The 22,558-nt window shown below is 43.0% G+C and overlaps 1 protein-coding gene across 3 annotated transcripts; it reads right to left on the bottom strand.

Annotated features, from left to right (window-relative positions):
- Positions 1 to 1,511: 1,511 nt before the first annotated feature.
- On the bottom strand, positions 1,512 to 21,800 carry Hsd3b5 (hydroxy-delta-5-steroid dehydrogenase, 3 beta- and steroid delta-isomerase 5). Of its 3 annotated transcripts, none has more exons than XM_087616057.1 (5): positions 21,723 to 21,800; positions 20,803 to 20,954; positions 12,760 to 12,954; positions 5,396 to 5,560; positions 1,512 to 3,078 (listed from the first exon to the last, which is right to left on the bottom strand). In XM_087616057.1, the coding sequence occupies exons 3-5, from the start codon at positions 12,902 to 12,904 to the stop codon at positions 2,267 to 2,269; spliced, it is 1,122 nt and encodes a 373-aa protein (XP_087472183.1). In that variant the 5' UTR covers positions 12,905 to 12,954; positions 20,803 to 20,954; positions 21,723 to 21,800; the 3' UTR covers positions 1,512 to 2,266.
- Positions 21,801 to 22,558: the final 758 nt, after the last annotated feature.

Genomic DNA, 22,558 nt, shown 5'->3' on the forward strand with positions numbered 1-22,558 from the left:
GGCTGGTTCCTTCATCTCAGATCTTCAGAGTCCTCATTGGTAAATAGGGACTGGCTGGGAAAGATGATCACAGTCAGCACTGGTGGCACATATTGATCACTAAATGTAAAGTTAGGTCTGGGGCCTGTATAGACAGACCCTGAAGCAAGCACTGGACCCTGCGCACTGAGCCTGTGCCCACGAGAGTGTTCTCCTAATGATTGCATAGTGATTTCCAGACTCTGGCCAGTAAGGACGAAGTGCTGTAGAGACTTCCAAGGATTCTTCTGAGTTCATGGTCCGTGTCCATGACAGAATACCTACAGGCCAGAGGCACGCAGGTTTCTCCTGCAGGCCCCAGCAACCACACTGCCTGGGCTGAGTTCACTGTTGCAGGTCTCTGTAGTAATAGGTGAGGAGCCACTATGCTTGTCCCTGAGAGGGGGCTTTAAGGCTGCAGAGCAGGTTCATGGTAGTCTATAGTAGCCCAGAGTCCCCAGCCTTTGGAGACAGTGAGCATTCTCTTTGTAGTCAGTCCCAACCCCTTTCCCCCTACTCTTCAGGCCTCAGAAAATTGTATTCCAGGCCCACTACATTTATGTGAGATCTTGGCTGTTAAAAACAGAAGGGACTTTCGGGCTGGTAGTGTACATCTTTAATCCCGGCACTTGGGAGGCAGAGACTGATGGAGCTTTCTGAGCTCAAGGCCAGCCTGGTCTACATAGCAAGTTCCAGGGCAGCCAGGACTATATAGAGACCGGGAGAGACTGGGGCAGGGAGGGGGGACTTCTCATTCTCTCCAGAGCTCGTCCATACTATGCAAAGTACGGCCATCCCTGAAGTCAGTTCCATTATCTGCAACCATAGGTACATCACACTTACACCTGTGAGTAAGCGCTTCCCTTATCCTATGACCTCAGACTGCAGAATCCAGGGGAAAGAAAAAGAGGTTTTCCTTGAACGGGGCTGCTGCCATTCTTTCTGGGCCTTTACTGCCCCCTTGTGATAGTTTGCATGTACTGTGTGGCTCTTGTTTGAGCTCTGCCAACCTCTATGTCCAGGTTGTCCGCAGCATTCTAAGGCTTATCCAGCCAGATACACAAACCAGTTCATTCTCCTTTCTCTCCGCGCACCCTTGCTAGAGCTTGAGAGGCTGCTTTCCTCTGAGAAACGGGCCCAGTGGATCAATGAGGGATTTGAGTAGGCTAAAAATCAAGATGTAAATTTTTCTTGTTCCCCACCAGTCCCGTTTCCTTCTGAGCTTGTGGAAGGTGTTCCGTTTCCCCAGGGCAGATAGGCACCCACGCTGTGCAAGGTGCCTGGGGATGTATGTGCTGCAGCTGTCAGCGGCCCACAACCTGGATGTCCAGGGATGAACTCCACTTGAGCCATCGCTGGGGACTCCTGAGGATTCCCCTTCCCTTTACAGACTGCATGCTGGAGCTATGACCTCACTGACTGCCCAACACACAGAATTTACAGATGGAGGAGGAGTCAAGACACAAATGTGTAACAAACTGTGGCTACAAATCTCCCTTGGAATTTAGTTTTATTCCCAGAACCAGACAACTCTTCTTTTTTATACCATAGAACATTGTCCAATAAGCGAAAATAAGGTTTCTTGGTATGACAGGGGCAAAGAAAGGCAGATTCTTTCCAGATGGTCTCTTGGTAAATGAGAAACAAAGTGGATTTCCTACTCTGTTCACACCCTATGTGAAATGGTGATGCTCTCTCTCTCTCTCTCTCTCTCTCTCTCTCTCTCTCTCCTTCCCTTCCTCCCTCCCTCCATCCCCTTTCCTCCCTTCCTCCCTCCCTCTCTCGCTCTTGCTCTCACTCTCGCTCTTGCTCTCTTGCTATTGTAGTGATCAGGAAAGTACTCTCAGGTTTGGTTTGCTATATAGAACTTCAGCATGGTTTTGCCTCCTGACTCTAGTGTGGGAGCTCAAGCCCCACCTACAAACATTACTTCCTATAAACATTACTTAATATGGGGTAAGTAAGAAAGAAGAAGTTTTGATGCCAGCTGAGATCCTACTTCTGTTTGTGATACCACATGGCAGGTGAATGAACACCCAGGTGTCACAAGAGGCAGGCAGTTTTATTCCTTCTACATGATGTCCCCTGCACCTTGTTCAGGTGACTGGGCCAGTGACTCTTAAGGTTTCTGGTGACCTGAAGACCAGTTGGAGAGTGTATAAAATAAAACTGTAAGAGTTGGATTATTTCTGAGTTCCTGGCTGGAGGACGGGGTAACACCCGGGGCCATGTCCCTGCCCTCTTCCCATCATTGAGACTTTGTGTCCAGTGTCTCCCTGTGTTGCTCCACTAGTGTCCCGATCCACTCCGAGGTTTTTTGCTTGGCTTCCTCCCAGCTGACAAGTGGCTCATAGCCCAGATCTCTCTGAGCTTTCTTGTAGGAAATGGTAAACACGCTATTTAAGATCGTGACCATGAAGCGGTTAAAGGGTGGCCTATAGTTGTAAAATGGACGCAGCAGGAAGCTCACAGTTTCCAGCAGGAAGGCAAGCCAGTAGAGCAGGGGCAGAGGAAGGCTCCAACTGGAATCAAGGCAGAAGCCCCATTCTTTGCTCAGGGTATAATTTAAATCATCATAGCTTTGGTGAGGGGTGTCATCTGAGATGTAGTAGAACTGTCCTTGGATGCTTTGTGACTTCTCGGGGTCTCGAAGGCCCCTGGCAGCCAGAATGTGTGCCCAGGCTGCATTACCCACATACACTGGGTTGGCTATGGAGAATGTGGCATGTCTTTTAATTATGCTGTTGTTCTTGAGTGCTCTATTTACCATGGTTGAAATGATTTGGCTTTCTTCCCCATAGATGAATGGGAGTCTTAAGGCACATGTATGAAAAGTGCCACCATTTTTCAGGATGCTCCCATTGGCTGCCAGCACTGCCTTCTCGGCCATCCTTTTGCTGTATGGGTATGGATTTGACCATGTGCTTTCACGATGCTCTTCCTCACGGTCGTTCAGGATGGTCTCCTTGTAGGAGTTTGGTCCAGCCACACCTGTTGAGCTGCTGTAGATGAAGGCTGGTACGCTGGCTTCCACACAAGCATCCAACAGGAGCTGAGTACCTGCTCATAGGAAGCTCACTATCAGTGCTAGGAAATAGGACAAAGGGCCCACTGTGGCCATGGGGTCGGAATCATCTCCACCCCCAACTCCAGTGGAGGAACGACTGCAGACCTAATGTCTCCTCACCTGATCTTGACTCAACGTACCATTCTATAGCCACAGAATAACCCCAAAATTAATAGAGGTGACACATAGATTCTGGAATTGAGGGATTTCCAGATTTATAAATTGAGGTTTCCTAATTTATAAAGTGTTCTCTCTCTCTCTCTCTCTCTCTCTCTCTCTCTCTCTCTCTCTCTCTCTCTCTGTTGGTCTGTACTTCTTTCTAATACTAGAGATCAAACCTAGGCTTTTCCATGTTAGCTAAGGCCCTGACCCCTGAGACACTGTCCTAATTAGCTTTCTCCTGCTGTGATGAACACCATGATCAAAGCGACTTGGGGGAGGGAAGGGTTTCTAGGGCTTATTTATCTAAATCACAGTTCATCACAGAGGAAAGTCATTGCAGTAACCAAAGGCAGAAGCCACATCCCGTGACACTCATTCCCTTGGCTGCTCACCTTGCTCACATATATAACCCATGTCCTCCTGCTCAGCCTTGACACAGCCCAGTGGGTGCTGTCATATCCATTCCACTCCTCTCATATCCATCATTAATCAAGAAAATAATGGACATAAACACCCGCATGCCTATCTGATGAAAGCAAGTCCTCAGTTTCGGGTCCTTCTTTCTAGGTGACCACCATGTGTCAAGCTGACACAAACGAGCCAGCATTTTCACTTGGAAAAGTGTGTCCCTAGATTTTTTTCTGAAAAGCGTTCCGTTATGTGCTCTAAAAACTGACATCAATACGTTAGTCTGGGGACATTGCTCAGTGATTGACACTTTGCCTTGATCCCCAGAAACAACAAAAATTGATTTAAAAAAGATTCCCTCACGAAATAAAAGCAAAAGGTCGTCATGAATTTCATTTCATTAAAGGACAGTGGGTTTTTAATTCAAGAATGCAGAGTACCATGGTGTCAGAGGAAGTTCAGAATCTTCATTATACCCTCAGGTGTATTGCCCATAGTGTATGGGCAATATGTATTTTTATTATATCTTACATTCCAGATAAAGTCCTAGTATATAGCCCAGACTGAGTTTGAAGGCACGATTGTCCTGATTCAGTGTCCGGAGTGCGAGGACTACAGATGTGTACCGCTACATCTGGGCATGCAGTATACTCTCAACATAAGACATTGAAGGCTGGCGTGCTGTTCTCATGAAGTAAGAATTAATACAGAAACGAGAATCGGGTTACCCATAGCACCACCCTACAGAGAGGATGAGAGCGAGAGCAAGAGCAAGAGCGAGAGCGAGAGCGAGAGCGAGAGCGAGAGCGAGAGCGAGAGCGAGAGCGAGAGAGAGAGAGAGAGAGAGAGAGAGAGAGAGGCAGCTATGCAGAACTAAAGGTAATCCTTGTAGTTTGGTTATGGGCATACCTAAATAATTAGTTGATTTAGAAAAAGAACCCAGTCACTTTGTTTGGAGGTCATGTCAAGGATGTGGCAGGCGGGACCTTGGAATATATTGATGCTACAACGACTCATGTCAGCAGTCAGGGTGGTTATTTTATCTGGTAAAGTCCTTTATCTAAGGTTGAATGGAAATCTACATTCTGAGGCATTAAACGTTTAGGGATGGGGATCTAAGGAAGAGAGACATTAGCTCTGCCTAGCTCCATCCAAGAGTAGACTAATGCTGATCTGAAGAGATGATACTGGGGAAATTGGAAAACAATTGCAGTTAAGAAAACAAACTACTCCCCCCCCCCACCCCTAGGCAGATCATATAGAGCAGCATTAGAGGCTCTCTATGGAGGAAAAGGGTCAGTGTCTGGTCCATAGTGTCAGTGGGTGGACGGACATCCAGAATTTGGAAATGCAGTTCCGTCACTTTGGTATGGAGAGGCAGGAGAACTTTTCTGGCAGTTGGAGGGTTGTGGTGGTGGCCTTATAACCTTTCAGTCCTCCTGATTCCCCCTGGGGTCACTGTTTCTTCCTCTCTTCGCCTGGTTTCTTCTTTAAACACTAAGGATAACAATCCTGAGTTCTGCCAGCTGGGGTGTTGATCAGGTGATCTGACCTACCCAGGGCACAGCAGGCATCCCATGGTTGGCCCTTCCCTTTCTGTCCTAATCCTGTGAGGTGACCCTAATTTTCCCACTTGCTCCAATTCTTCTTCCAAATCTTCCAAAGTAGGGGCTCCTCCCCGCAACCTGTCTTATGGTTTTAATTTTCCAACCTTCTCCATATCTTCCTTGGATGTTGTACCTTTCACATTGACATCTAGGATGGTCTGCCTGGGCAGGAAGCCTGCGATATCAAGGGCAGCAGCGGTGTGGATGATGACGGACATGCCCTGGCACGCTCTCCTCAGGAACTGGGCATCCACAATGTCTCCCCTCAGTACCGTCACCTTGGCTTTTGTCTGCAGCTCTGTGGACACAAAGCAGGTCCTTGAGAAGCTTTCTGCATGGGATGGAAATTTTCTGACACGGGTGTCAGTCACCTAGACCTTCAAGCGCAGTCATGGGGAGAGGCCTTTCTCCTGAAGGAAGCACAAATGCTCAAAAGCCAGAATGCAGCATCTGTAGGGCAGGAGGAAGCATCTATTTCCACCCCAGCCCTTTGTAGAAAATGTATCTGAGCAGTAAGATGCCATTCGTGCTTTATACATAGTCAGAGAGTCATGGGAAATCCCTACATTCATTAAAGCAACTGGAGAGATGGTGGCACTCAAATGTAAGGAGGGAGACTAGGATTTAATTGATAGGGAATGGGGAAATCCTGTGTGGATTTGAAGGAGAAACAGAGCCAGAGTCCTGCCTTGGGAAGGTGTAACAGTAGTCGGGGGGCTACACTGCACAGGTGTGAAGACATGAGAGAAATATGGACCAGCAACTGGATAATCAGATTATGTTCTCTGGAATTCCAGTAAGGAGGAACCAGAAGAAGGAGATCCAAAGATGCACATTTTAGCCTTGCCCCTGGTAGGTCTTGATACTTTCTCCGTCTGGGCTGTGTACAAATGAAGAGCTAGCTGAATTACAGAGAGGAAATAGGAGTCTCTGTGACAGACCCCAGAATGGGCTCCAACGATGGGTTTAGGTGAGCATTTCTTATCAGATAGGCAACATCCACCAGACCACACTGCAGGCTTGTAGCCTGTATCGGGAAATGTTTTACAAAAGGGTTTTCCACATTACTGCCGGCTACTCTATCCTGGTGGTCCTGAAATCTTTCCATCAGACTCACGAAATTCCCATGGCGGGTCGCTGCCACACCAGCCCCATGCCTCGACTGTCTATCTTGCAGTTAGCTGTCACAAATTTCCATAACGCGGTAAAATCAAAACTCTAGAGGCTTTTAATTTATCAGTCGGATTTATATCAGTAAATTCTCACCCCCACAAAACGTCCACACAATAAACTCAGAGCCAATTGATATTGATATAAACTGCTCACCTAGATAAGACAAATTTTCCTGTAATTATCCATCCCTTATAAGATGTTCAGAGCTACCCGTGGCTATTTAAAGCCACACGGATCTAGGGTCGTCCTTCTCTTCCTCCATCTTCCTTCTTTCTCCCCTCTCCATACTCTCTGTCCTGTCTTTAAATTCTCAGCCTGCCTTTCTTTTTCATGGCCCAAGCACAGGACTTGCCTTACCTTGTGCCTGTCCTCACCTGCATTTAGACATCAACCCACAGTAGCCTGTGGTACTAGATACATCAGTATCTTCCGGTTCCTCAGAAATCTGTTGAAACTAGCAATCACAATGTCACCCAAATTATCTCACAAAATTAACACGCATCCATGCAGCCTGTTCCACTCCCCACACTGGCAGGAACTTTATATTTTGCACAGGATTTTCTTAATCTTCTCTTTCCTTTCCCAGCTGTCTCATGATCCCTGGGATTCTTTTTTTAAAAGAATATTTTTATTGGATATTTTTTATTTGCATTTCAAATGTTATCCCCTTTCCCGGTTTCCTGTCCATAAATTCCCTCCCCTCCCCCTCCTTCTATGAGGGTGTTCCCCCACCCAACCACCCACCCCTTCCCACTTCCCTGCCTTGACATTCCCTACACTGGGAGGGGTGGTCAAGCCTTGGCAGGACCAAGGGCTTCTCCTCCCATGGATGCCCAGCAAGGCCATCCTGTCCCTGGTATAGGTTGAGCGACCACAGAAGGCTACAGGAACAAGCCTCGGGACACAATCTGCCCAGTGAAGGCTCGGTTGTTCCTCGGGCTCCTTCCATGTTCGCTTCTCCATGAACTCTAAGGCCAAGGCTGGCTATTTTGCATCAACTCTTCTGACACCGTGACTAGGAAAATCCTCATGAAAGGAAACATTTAATCGAGGTTGGCTTAGTTTCAGAGAGTTTGTCCATTATCATCATGGCGGGCAAGCAGGCAGACATGGCACTGGCAGAGCCTTGACTTCTGTGTCTTGATCCTCAGGCAGCAGATGGAGACTGCCTTCCACACTGGGCCTAGCTTGAGCACATAGGAACCCCAATCCTGCCCTATAGTGATATACTTCCTCTAACAAGGCCACACCTCCTAATAGTGCAACTCTTTATGGGCAAGCATTGAAACACACGCATCTGTTGGGACCTGTTCCTACCATCACAATGGAGAAAAGCCTTCTGGGAAGGAGGCAGATATTAGGACAAGGGTCTGTTTCTGTATACTCTGTATTTCCTCTTCTCTTCTTTCAGCTGGCATTATAAAGACTGCATCAAAAGAGTAGCTGTGACAAGGTAGTTGGAGCCAGGTTCCAGAGTGCAGTGGACTCAAACGTAAGTCCTTTGGGTGTCCTGGGATACCAGGAGGGAACTTCTTGGGTTCTTGAGGTAGAGATAAATCTCCTACTCTGCTCAAGACACCATGGGCTTGGCAATTGTTCCAACATGCCATTTCATGGAACTGATGTTATGCTGTGATCTGCAGTAGACGGAGATGGAAAGAAAAGCTCCCAGATGCCATCCTTTTAAAGGACAGAGGATGCTGATAGATTTCCTGGACCCAGACCCATATTTGCCTTATTCTAGTTGCAGCATCTAGGGGAAGTTCTTTAACATCCCTGTTGTCTTCCTACCTGAAGGGTCAGAAGATGAAGTTACCTTCGTTAACTGATCTCATGGGGTGGTGGCTATGGGATTTTCATCATCAGGATGTCTCACAGAGAGTACACTGGAAGTGTCCTTTGCTGCTACTGAGAGGAAGGAGCCTAAGCTGGGAAAACTACAGGACAGTGTTGTAGGCAAGCTAGCAGTTTCATCATTTAGGATCCATGTGGGAGGGCCTTTCCCATGGTGTGTGATCCGTAAGGAAGCAGGCTGAGCAAGCCATGAGAGTGAGCCAGGAAGCAGTGTCCCCTCCTCACCTCACCCCCACCATGGCACCTGCATCAGCTCCTGCCTTTAGGTCTCTACCCTTTTCATGTTCCTGTCATGGCTTCCTCCACTGATGAACAGTGATGTGGAAACTTCAGCCAAACAAACCCTCTCCTTCCCATGTTTTTGGTCACAGTGTTTCATCACAGCAAGAATAAACTAAGACAGATTATGTTTCCTTTTTCCTTTTTTATTTTTCTTTTGTTTGCCTTCCTTGATACAGGGTGCCTAGGTTACTTCTAAGGAAGTTAAAATACTAAACATCAGAAGACAGAAATTTAATATTTATATATTGGACATTTTGTTGTATGAGACAAAGGCTAAGAACTAAGTGTGGGGAGAAAATGTGATATGTTGTAAGTATGTGTAAGGAAAATTATAAAATAGGAAAATGTCTCCAAGCAAAGGGAGAGATAGTGGTTTCTTTGTTTGTTTGTTTGTTTGTTTGTTTGTTTGCTCTAAAGATAACTGTGTTCCCAAATTAGGAGAGAGAGAGAGGACCCAGAGTGATAGAAACATTTGGACGACCTGTCCAAATGGCTTGAGAAAGCTGCAAAAATAGTTTCAGAAAGGCATGAGACGTCTTGTAGGAGGCACAGATGTCCTTGTGCTCATGCACAAGCACTAGGGAAACCTGGAATGTGGGCACAGGGAAGGGATGTATAGCCAGTTATCTGCCCAGAAGGCTGGGAGTGGCTATGCACTTTAGCCTGTTGAATTTTGTAAAATCTTTATGGCCTGAGACTACATTGGACCCTCCCCCAGACTCTTATCATAAGACTGTTTATCATGATTAATCTGTAGCTTTATGGAAGGCATCACACGGACTTTACAAAGGTTTCCATGTGGCCGTGTCTGATATTTATTTAGCCTACTTTATTCCTCAGGGGGGTTGATGTAAGGTTCATTGTATACATGGTACTGAGTAAATTATCACTAGGAATATTTTCACCAAATTGTGTTATGCTTAAATACACTAAAATTAAACCACTCTCGGGCCAGACTCCAGAAACTTGAACCAACACCTACTATCTAGTTGTGTTGAATCAAATGGCCTTCCTGTGCCTCATGGATTGTCACACTTTGGTCTTCGTGGTCCAAGCGACCCCTGTGACTTCCCGACAGATGCATATGAGATCAAACAGTGCTGACTTCTGTAGACATTGAAAGAACTTTAGCTCTGTATTCAGACCTTAGATTCTTCACTTTCAAAATGAGTTTTCCCAGTAATAAAATTGCTTTGACTTCAACCTCCAGTACTGGGGAAAAAAGCCCAAAACATGCTGAGGTTTTTAATCTCATCTTAGTGGAGAACTGACAGTTCCCTTTCTCTCTGCTCTCTCCGGTGCAGGTGGCCAATCCAGCTTCAGCCGTCTCTTGTTCTTTGTGCTTTTTCTTTCTTTCTTTCTTCCTTTCTTCCTTCCTTTCTTTCTTTCTTTCTTTCTTTCTTTCTCTCTCTCTCTCTCTCTCTCTCTCTCTTTCTTTCTTTCTTTCTTTTTTCCTTCCTTCCTTCCTTCCTTCCTTCCTTCCTTCCTTCCTTTCTTTCTTTCCCTCTTTCTCTCTTTCTTTCTTTTTTATGTTCTTGTGAAGTGTGTGTGTGTGTGTGTGTGTGTGTGTGTGTGTGTGTGTGTGTGTGTGTTGGGTAATTTTTTACCAAATACTTTAACTTTTTCTATATTTTCTAAACTAAAAATTAAATTCTTTTTACTTTAGAAAATTATTTATCCATTTTTGTGTTTTGTGCATTGATGTACTACCTGCATATATATATGTACATGCGTGTACCTGCTTGTGTGTGTGTGTGTGTGTGTGTGTGTGTGTGTGTGTGTGTGTGTGTGTGAAGGTCTTGGGCCCCTAGAGCTGGAGTTGCAGACAGTTATTTGCTGCCATATTGGTAAATTGAACCCAGGTCCCATGAAGAGAATTCAGTGTTCCTAACCACTGGGTCATCTCTCCAGCCCCTAAACCCTTTTGATTATTTTGGGATTTCAGAAGGTCCTTCACATCCAAGGGGTGTGTATATTAGACCTCTATTGGAGCATATGCATTTGTATTGTAAGGGTTTTAAGTCTCAGGATATCTAATATGTTTGAATATATATTATCAGTTATAATTCTAGTATAACATTACTACATGCTTTAAAAATACTCAAATCTATTATTTTATAATTTCCTTAAAGAAAAAAAATGAATTTTATGAAAAATATAGGGGTTTGGTTCTCAAAACTACTGTAAAAATAAAATTTTTGTTCTTATTGTGTGCGTGAGCGTGTGTGTGTGGTTTCTTGTAAAATTTCGCAACTGTTGTTCCTCAAAACTCTGAAGACTCTTACTTTTGACCCTACAATACTGGCCCAGTACCTTGAGATACTAATCATTCCTACAAACATATGAAATTAAACTAGACAATATGGACAATATGCCATGAACCAATCATGCCCTGTCTCAGGAATTTTCTCAGGCTCACTTTTACAGCCTTTTGTCTCTGGGAAAGCTAGCCAGTTATCTGTTCTTATCAGTATAATCCAATAGACGGTTTGTGGCTAATGGGATGGTGGTGATGGTGATGAATTGGTCTTGGGCCCTGTGTGGCTTTCCTGAAATAAAATTTGAGAGCTTGATCAGACAATCCACTTGCTCTCCTTCTTTGTGTCTCCTGTCCTCCATTTTTTTTCTTTTTTTTTTCAGAGCTAGGGACCGAACCCAGGGCCTTGGGCTTGCTAGGCAAGCGCTCTACCACTGAGCTAAATCCTCAACCCCTGTCCTCCATTTTTTTGTCCCCTCCCCAGGTCTCTGCTGAACCCCTGCAGGTCAGAGCAAAAATGAAATCCAGACAAATGTGGACAGAGAACCACTCTTTCTAAACCTCAAGTATATCCTAAAGAGTTTGGACACTGACTTGTGATTTGAATGAGAACAAGCTAGTAGGTTCATATCTCTGAATACCTGGTCCCAAGTTGCTGGGAAGGATAGGAGGTGTGGCCTTTTTGGAGTATGTGTGACATTAGAGGTAGCCTATGAGGCATCTAAAGACTTGAATCATTCCCAGATGGTTCTCTGCCTTGTGGTAAAGGATATAGATACGAAGTCTTGGCTACTGCCACCATGCCATGCCCATCTGCCTGCTGCCATGCTCCCTGCCACAATGATCATAGGCCCTAACCTTCTGAAACTGAAAGTCCTCAATCTATAAATGGCCTTGCACAGTGTCTTATCCTAGCAACAGAAAAGTAACTAAGAAACGCCTCCATTACCTTCCTTCTTCATAGGACCTAGTCAGATCACCTCCATGATTAGGTTCATCTCAGTAAGATGGGACAATCGAAGTCAAATGACAGGATATATGATAGATTGTTTGTTCCAGACTCAACCTGACAAAGCCAAGGGATGTGTGGGTGGGATCCAAGCCTTGGGTGTAAATGAAGTCTGGAGAGTATGGAGGAAGAGGTGGCTTCATAATGGTCTCCCACTGGGAGCTGAGGTCTTTCCACAGCTACCTCCACAGAAGGCTGTGAGAATGGAGTAGCTGGGAACCTGCGCCATCAACTCAGTGCTTGCCTTTGATCTGGGGGTGAAGATAGACAACAGGAAAACAATAAAATACCTTCCAGCAAAGCACTCAGTCACTTTCTTTGCAAGTAAATGGCAGAGAGGAGGAACGATGGGAAAGACATTGGAGGATTCCTAATGACACGTATGAAGTCCTACTGGCCCTCACTGTGTGCTCTCTAATCTCCCTCTCCCCGTCTTCACTCCCCTTCCCTACAGCCTTCATAAATGTACCTTAAGATTATAAGCACTTCCTGCTATGAGCCACAGGCTCTCTCTAGTCTTAAATAAAAACAAAACACGAAGCAGATTAGGAACATCCAACAGAGACAGGGACGCACTGCCGAGGTCTCTAGGTTAATAATCTCTTGTTAGTATTGCACAATATTTCAAATATTGATAAGTCCAGTCCATTTAGGACATAAAACAGCTTCCAGGAAAGGAGTAAACTGATCTGCAGTGTCTGAATAGGAGAGAGACCTGAAAGCCCAGGGCCTGCCCATGAGCATGTTCTCTAGTTTTGCCTCAGACCAGAGTCCACTTTTCCATTTATGGAGTACCTTTTGTGCTGTGCCAACTGTGACTATTCCTTGTGAGGGTGTTTAAGTACCTACCTGTTTTTTATTTGGTTGACAAGCAAGCCCTCCCCACACCGAGTCTGCGTTCACCAGGCTCTATGTCACTTACTGGACAGTTCCTCTTTGTGTTTTGGACTGAAGGTCCTATACAGGACTCTGACCTCCTGCAGCTCTTTCTCTTGCACCAACATTTGGACAATCCTCTGGCCCAGAAATCCTCCTGCTCCTGTCACCAGGCAGCTCCACCCAGGCATGGTCAACACAGGAAGCAGATAGTTGAGAGAACAGTAGATGTGTGGTGGTCCTGTGGAGTGGTTCAAGGTGTTCAGAGTCATGGAAATCCTGCTATGTTTACATAGTAGAAAAAATGTCCTGAAGCTAATTCTCACACATTTCTCTCATAAGACATCACTTCTCTGATCCCAAATCTTGTGGGATGTTCTCTAAGAAGTAAAAACAAAACAAAACAAACAAAACCAAAACCAAAACAAAAATCCCATTTGTATTGGTCAGCACATGTGTAATCTCTATCTTAGATCAGCTCTGACACTGAGCACTGCATCAGACTGTGCCAAGGTTGTCCCTCTCACCTTAGATGCTAGTTAACAAACTGCATTGTCTTACCTGTGCTCACCTCTCACACACGTGAGCTCTACAAACCCTCACTACATTGCTTAGTTCCTTCAGTTTCAGAGCCCTGACTTCAGAAACACAAGTTCACATTTATCAGCTTCTTATGAAGGATATAACAAAGGATACAGAGAAAGAGATGCACAGGCTGAGGAAAGAGAACGGAGAACATGGCTTCTATACCATTGTTTGATGTACCAGCCTCTAGGAATGTGTAACTGTTCAGCTACAAACAAGCTTAGGAGCCTGGGCCCTTCTTTGTCAGTTAACAATGAGGACAATGTTTAATAGTTTACTGAAGGCAATTCTCCAATAGAGGTTTCTTCTTTCTATGTGACTCTGGGTTATGTCAAGAATACAACCAAGGCTAATCAACACCTAGCCAAAGAGTGTTCTTTCAGTGTGTTAGATGCAGTAATTTTGTTATCGTTTTTAAATCCTTCTCTTAGTGTCAACTTCTTTGTATGCCTTACAGTTAACTGCAGTGCACGTACATGCTCATCGGAAGGAAATATTATTTCATGGGATAACCTGATGCTTGTTTATTTCTTTGTCTAGATTGACCATAGTAGGCGAATCAATGGCCTTATGATAAAACTCTGTAAGGCGTGTTCAAGCTACAGCTCTTAGGTCCATGTGGCCAAGAATAGCTATGAATGCAGCCCAACACAAAATTGAGAACTTATTTAAAACGTTTAGAAAATTTCATGCCATTTTGTGACTCCATTATGAGGTTCTTGACTGTGAACTTCATAGGTGACCAAGTATGAATGCCATTTCAAAAGGTGGCACATACTTGCATGGAAAGAGCTCCCAGCTTGTTGGTGGTGGATGTCCACACGGAGCCCAGAGTAAGTCCTACATGATTGTATTATAGAGAGCCTTTTTCTACAAGGGCAGCAGCATTGGGTGTAGAAGGAATGCACATATGTCACACTGGTTCATACCTAACATGCTTACTACATATTGCCTGAAAGTCGTGCATACATAGCTAGTACCTACTTAGGACTAGGTACATACTTAGGATTAGGTATGTGAGTATCTGCAATTACATATGTGTCTGTTTCTATAATTAAGAATAAGAGAGGTAACTATTATATAAGAAGTCCATTGAAAGATAACTGTGAACCATCCTTGCTATTCTATCCACCAAAACAAACAAATAGAATGAAAAAAAAAATCCCAAGAGAAGGCAAAAGAAACAGAGACCTGTTGGTTGGTATATGCCAAAATCCTGTAAAAATACTAAATCGGAAGCCATAATATGTATGCAAAGAATCTGTAGGCTAAAAAGAGAAGAAAGCATTTATACAAATCAAATAAAGTGAAATAAAAATAATCAGATGAAATTTTAAAAGAGGAAGAGCCCTGACAGGTATGAGACAAAGAACCCACAAAGATGCCATTCTGTAAGTCTTCCGTTGGCCAACTTCTGCTGGACATACATTCTGCCCTTAAGAGTAGTTTGCTCCCCCAGTGAGACTGCACTGGAGCAAACTAAATCCTTTGCACGTGGCCATCAATTGGAGATGGCTTCTGAGTTGGGAATGGGAGCGTATGGCCACTTCTTTCAGCTCTAGGACCCCGGTTGGTGCAGATCTGTGTAGGCCCTGAGCATGCTGCATTAGTCTCTCTGCGTCCCTAAGTCTGTGGATCATGTGGATTTAGAGGGCCTTGTTTTCTTGGTGTCGTCCATCCGTCTGGATCTTATGCTCATTTTACCTAGTCTTTCATGGGGATTCCTGCACCCTGAGGGGATTTGATGGAGACCTCCCACTTAAGACTGAGCGCTCCAAGTCTCTCACTCCCTGCACAGTGTCTGGCTGTGGCTCTCCTTACGTGTTCCCTCCATGCAGGAGGAAGCTTCTCTAATTGATGACTTAGCAAGGCACTGATCTATGAAGATATCAGAATGTTTTTGGGAGTCATTTTATTGGTACTTTTTTTCCCTTTCAGGAAAGTAATATTTAGGTTTTCTAGTCTGTGTTCTGGCCACCCAAGCAGTGCTAGGTGTGAGTTCCAGCTCATGGGAGTGGGACTTAAATCTTGTTCCTCTCACGAGCTCTTTGCCACTGCTGTACTAGTAGCATATGTTACAGGCAGGACATCATTGTAGATCCAAGGTTTCTGGTTGGTTTGGGGGCTTTCCTTTCTCCTTTGGTAGCAGAAGGACACAGTACAATGGGAAAGAAGCCAGAACAGAGGAATGAATGTTCTCTGCAGGCACCGGTTTGACGTCTCCATATTTAATGAGTTCTGTAGATGTTTTCTTCAGCAATGGCGCCTTGCTGTCAGTTTGTGGGGAGCAACCCACATCTTGGCAACAGCCTAAATTGTTCAGTAGTTCCTATGGGACACCTTTTGCCAACCATCAAGTTAGATTTGACCTGGTTCTGGTATTTGAAGCTTCAGATGGTAAGAATAGATATCCAGTGTGAGTTTGGTCTCCCCCATTATTTGTTGATTTTATTTAGACCACCTTCATATATATATATAAAAATATGTATAATATACAAGATATATAATATATATATTGGCAAGCTTCTACTGTATTAGACATCCACACTCCCCCTCAAGTGGCCCTTAATTTAGCTCTCACCCTGAATTCCCCCCCTTCCCCTTCTTCCCTGTCTCTCTCACTGTAATCCTCTCACTCCAGTTTCTTCCCTTCATCCAACCATATTCGATTATTCCCTTTTCCTTCCCTAGGCAGATCTATCTGCCCATCCCCAAATGCCTTTCTGTATACCTAAGTTCTGTGGTTCTACAGATTGTAGTTTGGTTATTCATGACTTATCAGCTAATATCTACCTACATATAAGGGAACACATACTATATGTTTCTTTCTGGGTCAGAGTTAACTCACTCAGGATAATTTTTTTTCTAACTCCATTGATTTCCCTACAAAATTCATGATGTCATTCCACCTCCCAGTGATTTTCCCACACTTTCATTATTCATTCACTTGGTTGATGGACATCTAACCTATTTCCAAATTATGACTGTTATCAAAGGAGTAGCACTCAACATGACCGAGGAAGTACCTGTGTGGTAGGATGAGGCGTCCTACCTCAATGCTCAAGAGTGGTATAACTGAGTCTTTATTTTAATTAATTTTTTCACTTATATAAGTACAGTGTAGGTGTCTGCAGACACACCAGGACACCAGTAGAGGGCATCAGATCCCATTACAGATGGTTGTGAGCCACCATGTGGTTGCTGGGAATTGAACTCAGGACCTCTGGAAGAGCAGTCAGTGCTCTTAACCACTGAGCTATCTCTCTTGAGGTAGATCAATTTCCATCTTTCTGAGGAACCCACACTGATTTCCCTATTGTTCTGTATTGTTTGTAAAAATTCGTACTCCTACCAGCAATGGTCTTACCCTGGTTCTACATCCTCACCAGCACGAGTTACCACTTGTTTTATTGAACTTAGCCATTCTGGCTGGTGCAATCTGAAATCTCAAGGTAGTTTTCTTCTGCATTTCTTTCCCAACTAGGGAAGAACAAGTTCTTTGAGTATTTCTTGGCCATTCCAGTTTCTTCTTTTGAGAATTCTTCACGCACACCTGTACCTCATTCCTAATTAGGCTGTTTTCTTGTTTGTTGAATTTTTTTTATATATTTTATAGAGGGATACTAGCCATCTATTGGGTATGTAGCTGGTAAAACCTTTTCCTATTTTGTATCCAGCAGCTTTGTCATAGTTCTGCTGTTCTTTGCCCTTTTGTTAATTATTGATCTTAGTGTCTGTGCAACAGTGTTCTGTTCAGAATGTGTTTTCCTGTGCCATCGAGTTCACACCTTTCTGCCATCTCTCTTCTGTCAACTTCAGTGTATTTTGATTTATTAGGAGTTGAGCTGGTTTTCTTTCTTTCTTTTTTTTTTTTAAACCGGGCTCTGTTTAGGGATCTGTGTGCATTCTTCTACATGCACCATCCAGTCTGACCAGTTCTAAATGTCAGAAAATGCTCTCTTTTTTCCAGTGTTTATTTCTGTATTCTTTATTAGGATTCAAATGTATATGAGTATGTGGATTGTGTCTGGGTCTTCAATCTGATTTCACCGATTGTGGATTGTGTCTGCTTTTGTTCCAATACCATATTTTATTTTTTCTTACTACAGCTCCATAATACAACTTATAATTGGGAATAGTGATATCTCCAGCAATTCTTCATAATTTAGGAATATTTTAAAGATCTCTGTTTTTTCTTATATATGTGTATTCAAATGAGGATCTTTGAAGAATTAAATTGAAGTTTTGATGGGGACTGCATAGCATCTGTAGATTGCTTTTGGTCGTATTACTATTGTTACTATGTTAATCCTACTGACCTATGAGCATGGAAGCCCTTCCCATCCTCTGATACCCTCTTCAATGTCTTATTGTTTTTTTATCATACAGCCTTCACTTGCTTGGTTAGAGTTACTCTAAGATATTTTATATTATTTCAGACTATTGTAAAGAATTTTGCTCCAATTTCTTTCTCTATTTGTTATTTGAATAAAGGATGCTATTTATTTTTGTGAGCTAATTTTCTGTTCTGATATTTGCTCTAAGTATTTATCAACTCTAGGAGTTTTTCCAGTGGAATTTTTCACATCACTTCAGCAGTCTGTTATATTATCTGCAAATAAAGACATTTTGACTTCTTCCTTTTAATATGTATCCCCTTGATCTCCTTCTGTTATCTTACTGCTCTAGCTGAGACTTCTAGTACTATATTGAATCGGCATGGAGAGAGTGGGGAAGCTTGTCCTGCTCCTGATGTTACTGGAGTTGCATTGAGTTTCTCTCCCTTTAAGTTGACATTGTCTGTGGGCTTGTCGCAATGTGTAGTCATTATGTTGAGGTTTGCTCCTTGTATCCCTGATCTCCCCAGAGCTTTTATCATGAAGGGGGTTGGATTTTGTCAAAGGCCTCTTCAGCATCTAATGAGATGCTCCTGTGATTTTTGACACTTTCAGTTTGTTTATATGGTGGCTTACACTTATTAATTTACATATGGTGAGCCGTCCCTGCATCTCCGGGATTAAAGCAACTTGATCATGGTGGATTATTTTTTTTTATATTCTAGGATTCAGTTTGAAAGTATTTTATTGAAAAATTTTGCATCTATATTCATAAGGAAAAATTTTCTGTAACACTTTCTCTTTGTTAGGTCTTTATGTGGTTTGTGTATGAGGTAACAATGGCCTCATAAAATGAATTAGGCACTGTTCCTTCTGTTTCTGTGTTGTAGAATAATTTCAGAAATAATGGCATTAACACTATTTGGAAAGCCTGGTAGAATCCTTTGTTGAGATCATGGTTGTTAGTGACTATGTCTATTTTACTAGAGCTTATAGGTTTGTTGAAATTTCTTATATGATCCTGACTTAACTGTAAAACTCACTTAGTAAAACTGTCTCCTTCTCTTCTCTCTCTTTTTTCCCGTAGTGCTACCTTAAGTAGCCTCCTTTTTTTCTTCTATCTGTTCTTTTTTTTTTCTTTTTTCTTTTTTCTTTCTTCTTCTTTTTTTTTTTTTTTTTTTTTTTTTGGAGCTGGGGACCGAACCCAGGGCCTTGCACTTGTTAGGCAAGCACTCTACCATTGAGGTAAATCCCCAACCCCTATCTGTTCTAATGAGCTTATCTTGTCTTTGACTCATTCTGTCACATCTTTCTCTGATTCATCACTTTGTGTCCTTTTAATTAGTCACTTTCAAATATGGGTGCTTCCTTCTACAAACTAACTTTACCTTCATTGTTTTGGATTAAAGATGTATACTAAGCACATATCTGTATTCTAGCCAGAAGGATTAAAGGTTTGTACTAAAGGCCGGGTGACACCGTCATTGCAGGCATGGTCCAGGAGGGACTAACTACTGTTTGAATAGTCAACTTGGCATCTTTTACATAATGCTAGTTTTCAGGCTTACACAATATAAGAGTTTCTGGGATCATGTAAGCTTTTATCTACATTTTAAAGAAAGACTGAGCTCAAGAGTAAAGTGTAGTTAAGGTTGGATTCCCTTTGGGAAACCCTGTGAGACTGATGCATAAGGCTATGATGGTGAAACATGGCCTGCAGTATACAGCCTAAAATGTAAGAAGTGTGTAAATATGGAGCAACTATAGAGAGATACCTAGCCAACAAGTGGAACCAGCTGGTCTGAGAGACCATGTGTGCTACCAATAGCAAAGCCGTAGAGCTAGGACTGCCCACCCCTGTTGGAACACACTGGACATGGAGGACAAAAATCTCTTTATGGACATTGACTCTTTCCTTCTTACCCTCTGCAAGTTCATGCCATACTCACTTTGGACAGACACACTTTAGGTATGAGCACAAGTTTTTGGTGTTAGGTCCTCAGGTACTCTACTGAAGTCTAGATAGACTTGTGGGATAATCAATAGGTTAGTGAACAACCACATTCAACTGTGAGAGGCGACCTGGATTAACCAGGATTTAACTCTCTCCAGACAGCTGGAGATTTTCTGCTAAGGGTAGCTCTAAGCAAGTCCAAGTGGTTGAAGATTTCTTCCTCTAGGGAATGGAATGTACTGTAGGAAGGGCTAGTCCTGAGGAAACCATGATGTAGATGGTTTGTTTTCAAGTGATGGTGAAGGATGCTTCTCTTCCTTACTGCTTCCCTTCCTCTTTCCCTTCCCCTAGCCAGTTTTCTTATTTATAGTATATTGATGGATTTTTCTACCATAGAGGCCCAGTGGATTTCTGTTTCCCAATTCTCATCATGATTATACAAATTGCTCCTTTTAAATTCTTGCATGAAATACTGTAAATTCACATGTATATTTGTATAAAGTATTCTGCCTCTTGCCTCATCTTTCCTCCTTCTGCCAGCTATTTGATAAAATCTGCTTATGCTGTACATGCATTTTCTGTCTACTCACTCTGAGTCACCTGCCTGGGCAAACACTGTTGATATAGAGGTTACGTATGACTTATCTTCACACAGAAATATGGGAAATGACACTCAACACATTTATAAGGGCAGTGCTCTTAGTCATGGATAAAGATATGGAGAGTTGAAGTGCGCAGCCTTGTATAGCAAGTGAGTATAGAGTGGAGCTGTATGCATTAACAGAAGACACATCCTGTTACTGCTTCTAGTGGTAAATTCACACTCTTTACACATATTGAGAGCCAAATCTGAGATCCAGACCACTTCTCTTATCTCAGTCTCAAGCCTGTTTATCTCAAATATCCTTTTAGACCCTTTCCTCAGAAATATTGACCCTCCTTCACCCTTGTGATAGGGAGACAAGGCACAGAAAAGAGTTAAGGTTATTCAGTACATTTTTGTCCTTGACAGCCACTAAACAACCATTGCGAACAGAAGTTACTATTGCTTCTTTCTTGGTAGAAATCTATTCTACTGTGGGAATGACCACAGGAAGCTCATCCAAGGAAGTAGAAACCTCCCTACCACTCAGAGTATTCCTTATTCTGTATTGCTGATACAAAACAGCACAGTCAAAGCAACTTATAAAAGAAAGCATTTAATTGGACTTACGTTTTGTTTCCAAGGGTTGGAGACCCTGAAGGCAGGCACAGCTCCCTTCCTGATCTGGCAGCAGAGTACAGAGGGCAGTAGGATTGCTTGCAAGACTCAAAGTTCACCTTCAGTGATGTACTTCTCCAACAAGGCCATACCTCCTAAGGCTTCTGCAACATTTCCGCCAATAGGGACCACGGGTTTAAACATGTGAACATATGTGGGAGTTTGTGTCTAAACACCATGAACCTCTGGAGCTCCAGCAGGACAGCTTCAGCAGGGCCTCCTTAGTTATCTACTGGATGCATTAAGAGCCTTACAAAGGTTACTTTTGCTTACTCTCCCACTTGGGCTTCTCTAGTCTTATCTGCTAGGTAGGATAAGTCCCTAATTTGATGATGTTATTTGCTGATTCATTTTCTCTCTCTCTCTCTCTCTCTCTCTCTCTCTCTCTCTCTCTCTCTCTCTCGTTTTTCATGTGTAATTTTGGTTTTGCTATCTATGTAGTTAATAAAAACTAGTCATTCAATACTGAAATTATGAATTCAATGGATCATTCCTCTATAGGGAACATGATTGATGTAGCTGTCAAATCAACAAGATGCTATTTTTGTTTTGAAGGCATCATTACGATATAAAGAGGGGTGTGTGTCTTAGTCAGTGTTTCTATTCCTGCACATACATCATGACCAAGAAACAAGTTGGGAGGAAAGGGTTTATTCAGCTTACACTTCCACATTGCTGTTCATCACCAAAGGAAGTCAGGACTGGAACTCAAGCAGGTCAGGAAGCAGGAGCTGATACAGAGGCCACGGAGGGATGTTTCTTACTGGCTTAGTTATCTTTCTTACGTTCTTACCCAGAAGTGGCAGCTCAGGGATGGTACCACCCACAATGTGCCCTTCCACCCTTGATCAAAAATTGAGAAAATGCCTTACAACTGGATCTCATGTAGGCGTTTCCTCAAGAGAGGCTCCTTTCTCTGTGATAACTCCAGCTTGTGTCAAGTTGATACACAAAACCAGTCAGTACAGGTGCGGGGGAGTTAGAGAAAGGAGTTCATTTGGTCATTGCACCCCCACCCCCTTTTGGCTGACTTGGGAACCTGACATGTGAGTTGGGATGATGGTAACCTCTTCCCATATAAACCTGGTCACTCATTCTGTGTGTGTAGAACAACAGGGGAGCAAATGCCTTGTGTATTCAGACCTCCAATAAAGTATTAACATGTAAAGGTTTTCTGTCCCTTTGTATTTTCTCTTCTTCTTCTTGTTTCTGATTGCAAAGAAAGCTCACTGTTCATGTTTGTTGGGAGTAACTTAATTTTAGCTGACTCTAACTCAATGTGGCATTTTGTAATTCTGAGATTGTTGGAAAAGAAATCAATGTATGAAAAAATGTTTAATGAAATCTAACCAACGAGAGGTTTGCCTAAGGAATTGTAATAGGCAAAACCTCTTACAGTTTAACAACTTTATTGGCAGATAATCTTAATTTGTTATACTATGTCACACATGCACTTGGACTCAATTTTTTATAAATATTTTATTGATTCTCTTACAATTTCATAGTATAGATTTTGATTGCATTCACTTGCATTTCACTCTCTTTAAATCCTCCCAGTTCCATCTCCATTAAACTTAAACAAAAAAAGAAGTGTTTGCTGGTAAGTAGATAGAGCTAAGAAAATCATCCCAAGTGAGGTAATCGAGACCCCAACAAACTAATACAGTATGCATTCGCTTATATGTTAGCTGTTATGTCTTTGATGAGC

This window comes from Rattus norvegicus, chromosome 2 (genome assembly GCF_021556685.1).
Source record: "Rattus norvegicus strain SHRSP/BbbUtx chromosome 2, alternate assembly SHRSP_T2T, whole genome shotgun sequence".
Classification (NCBI taxonomy): Eukaryota; Metazoa; Chordata; class Mammalia; order Rodentia; family Muridae; genus Rattus; species Rattus norvegicus.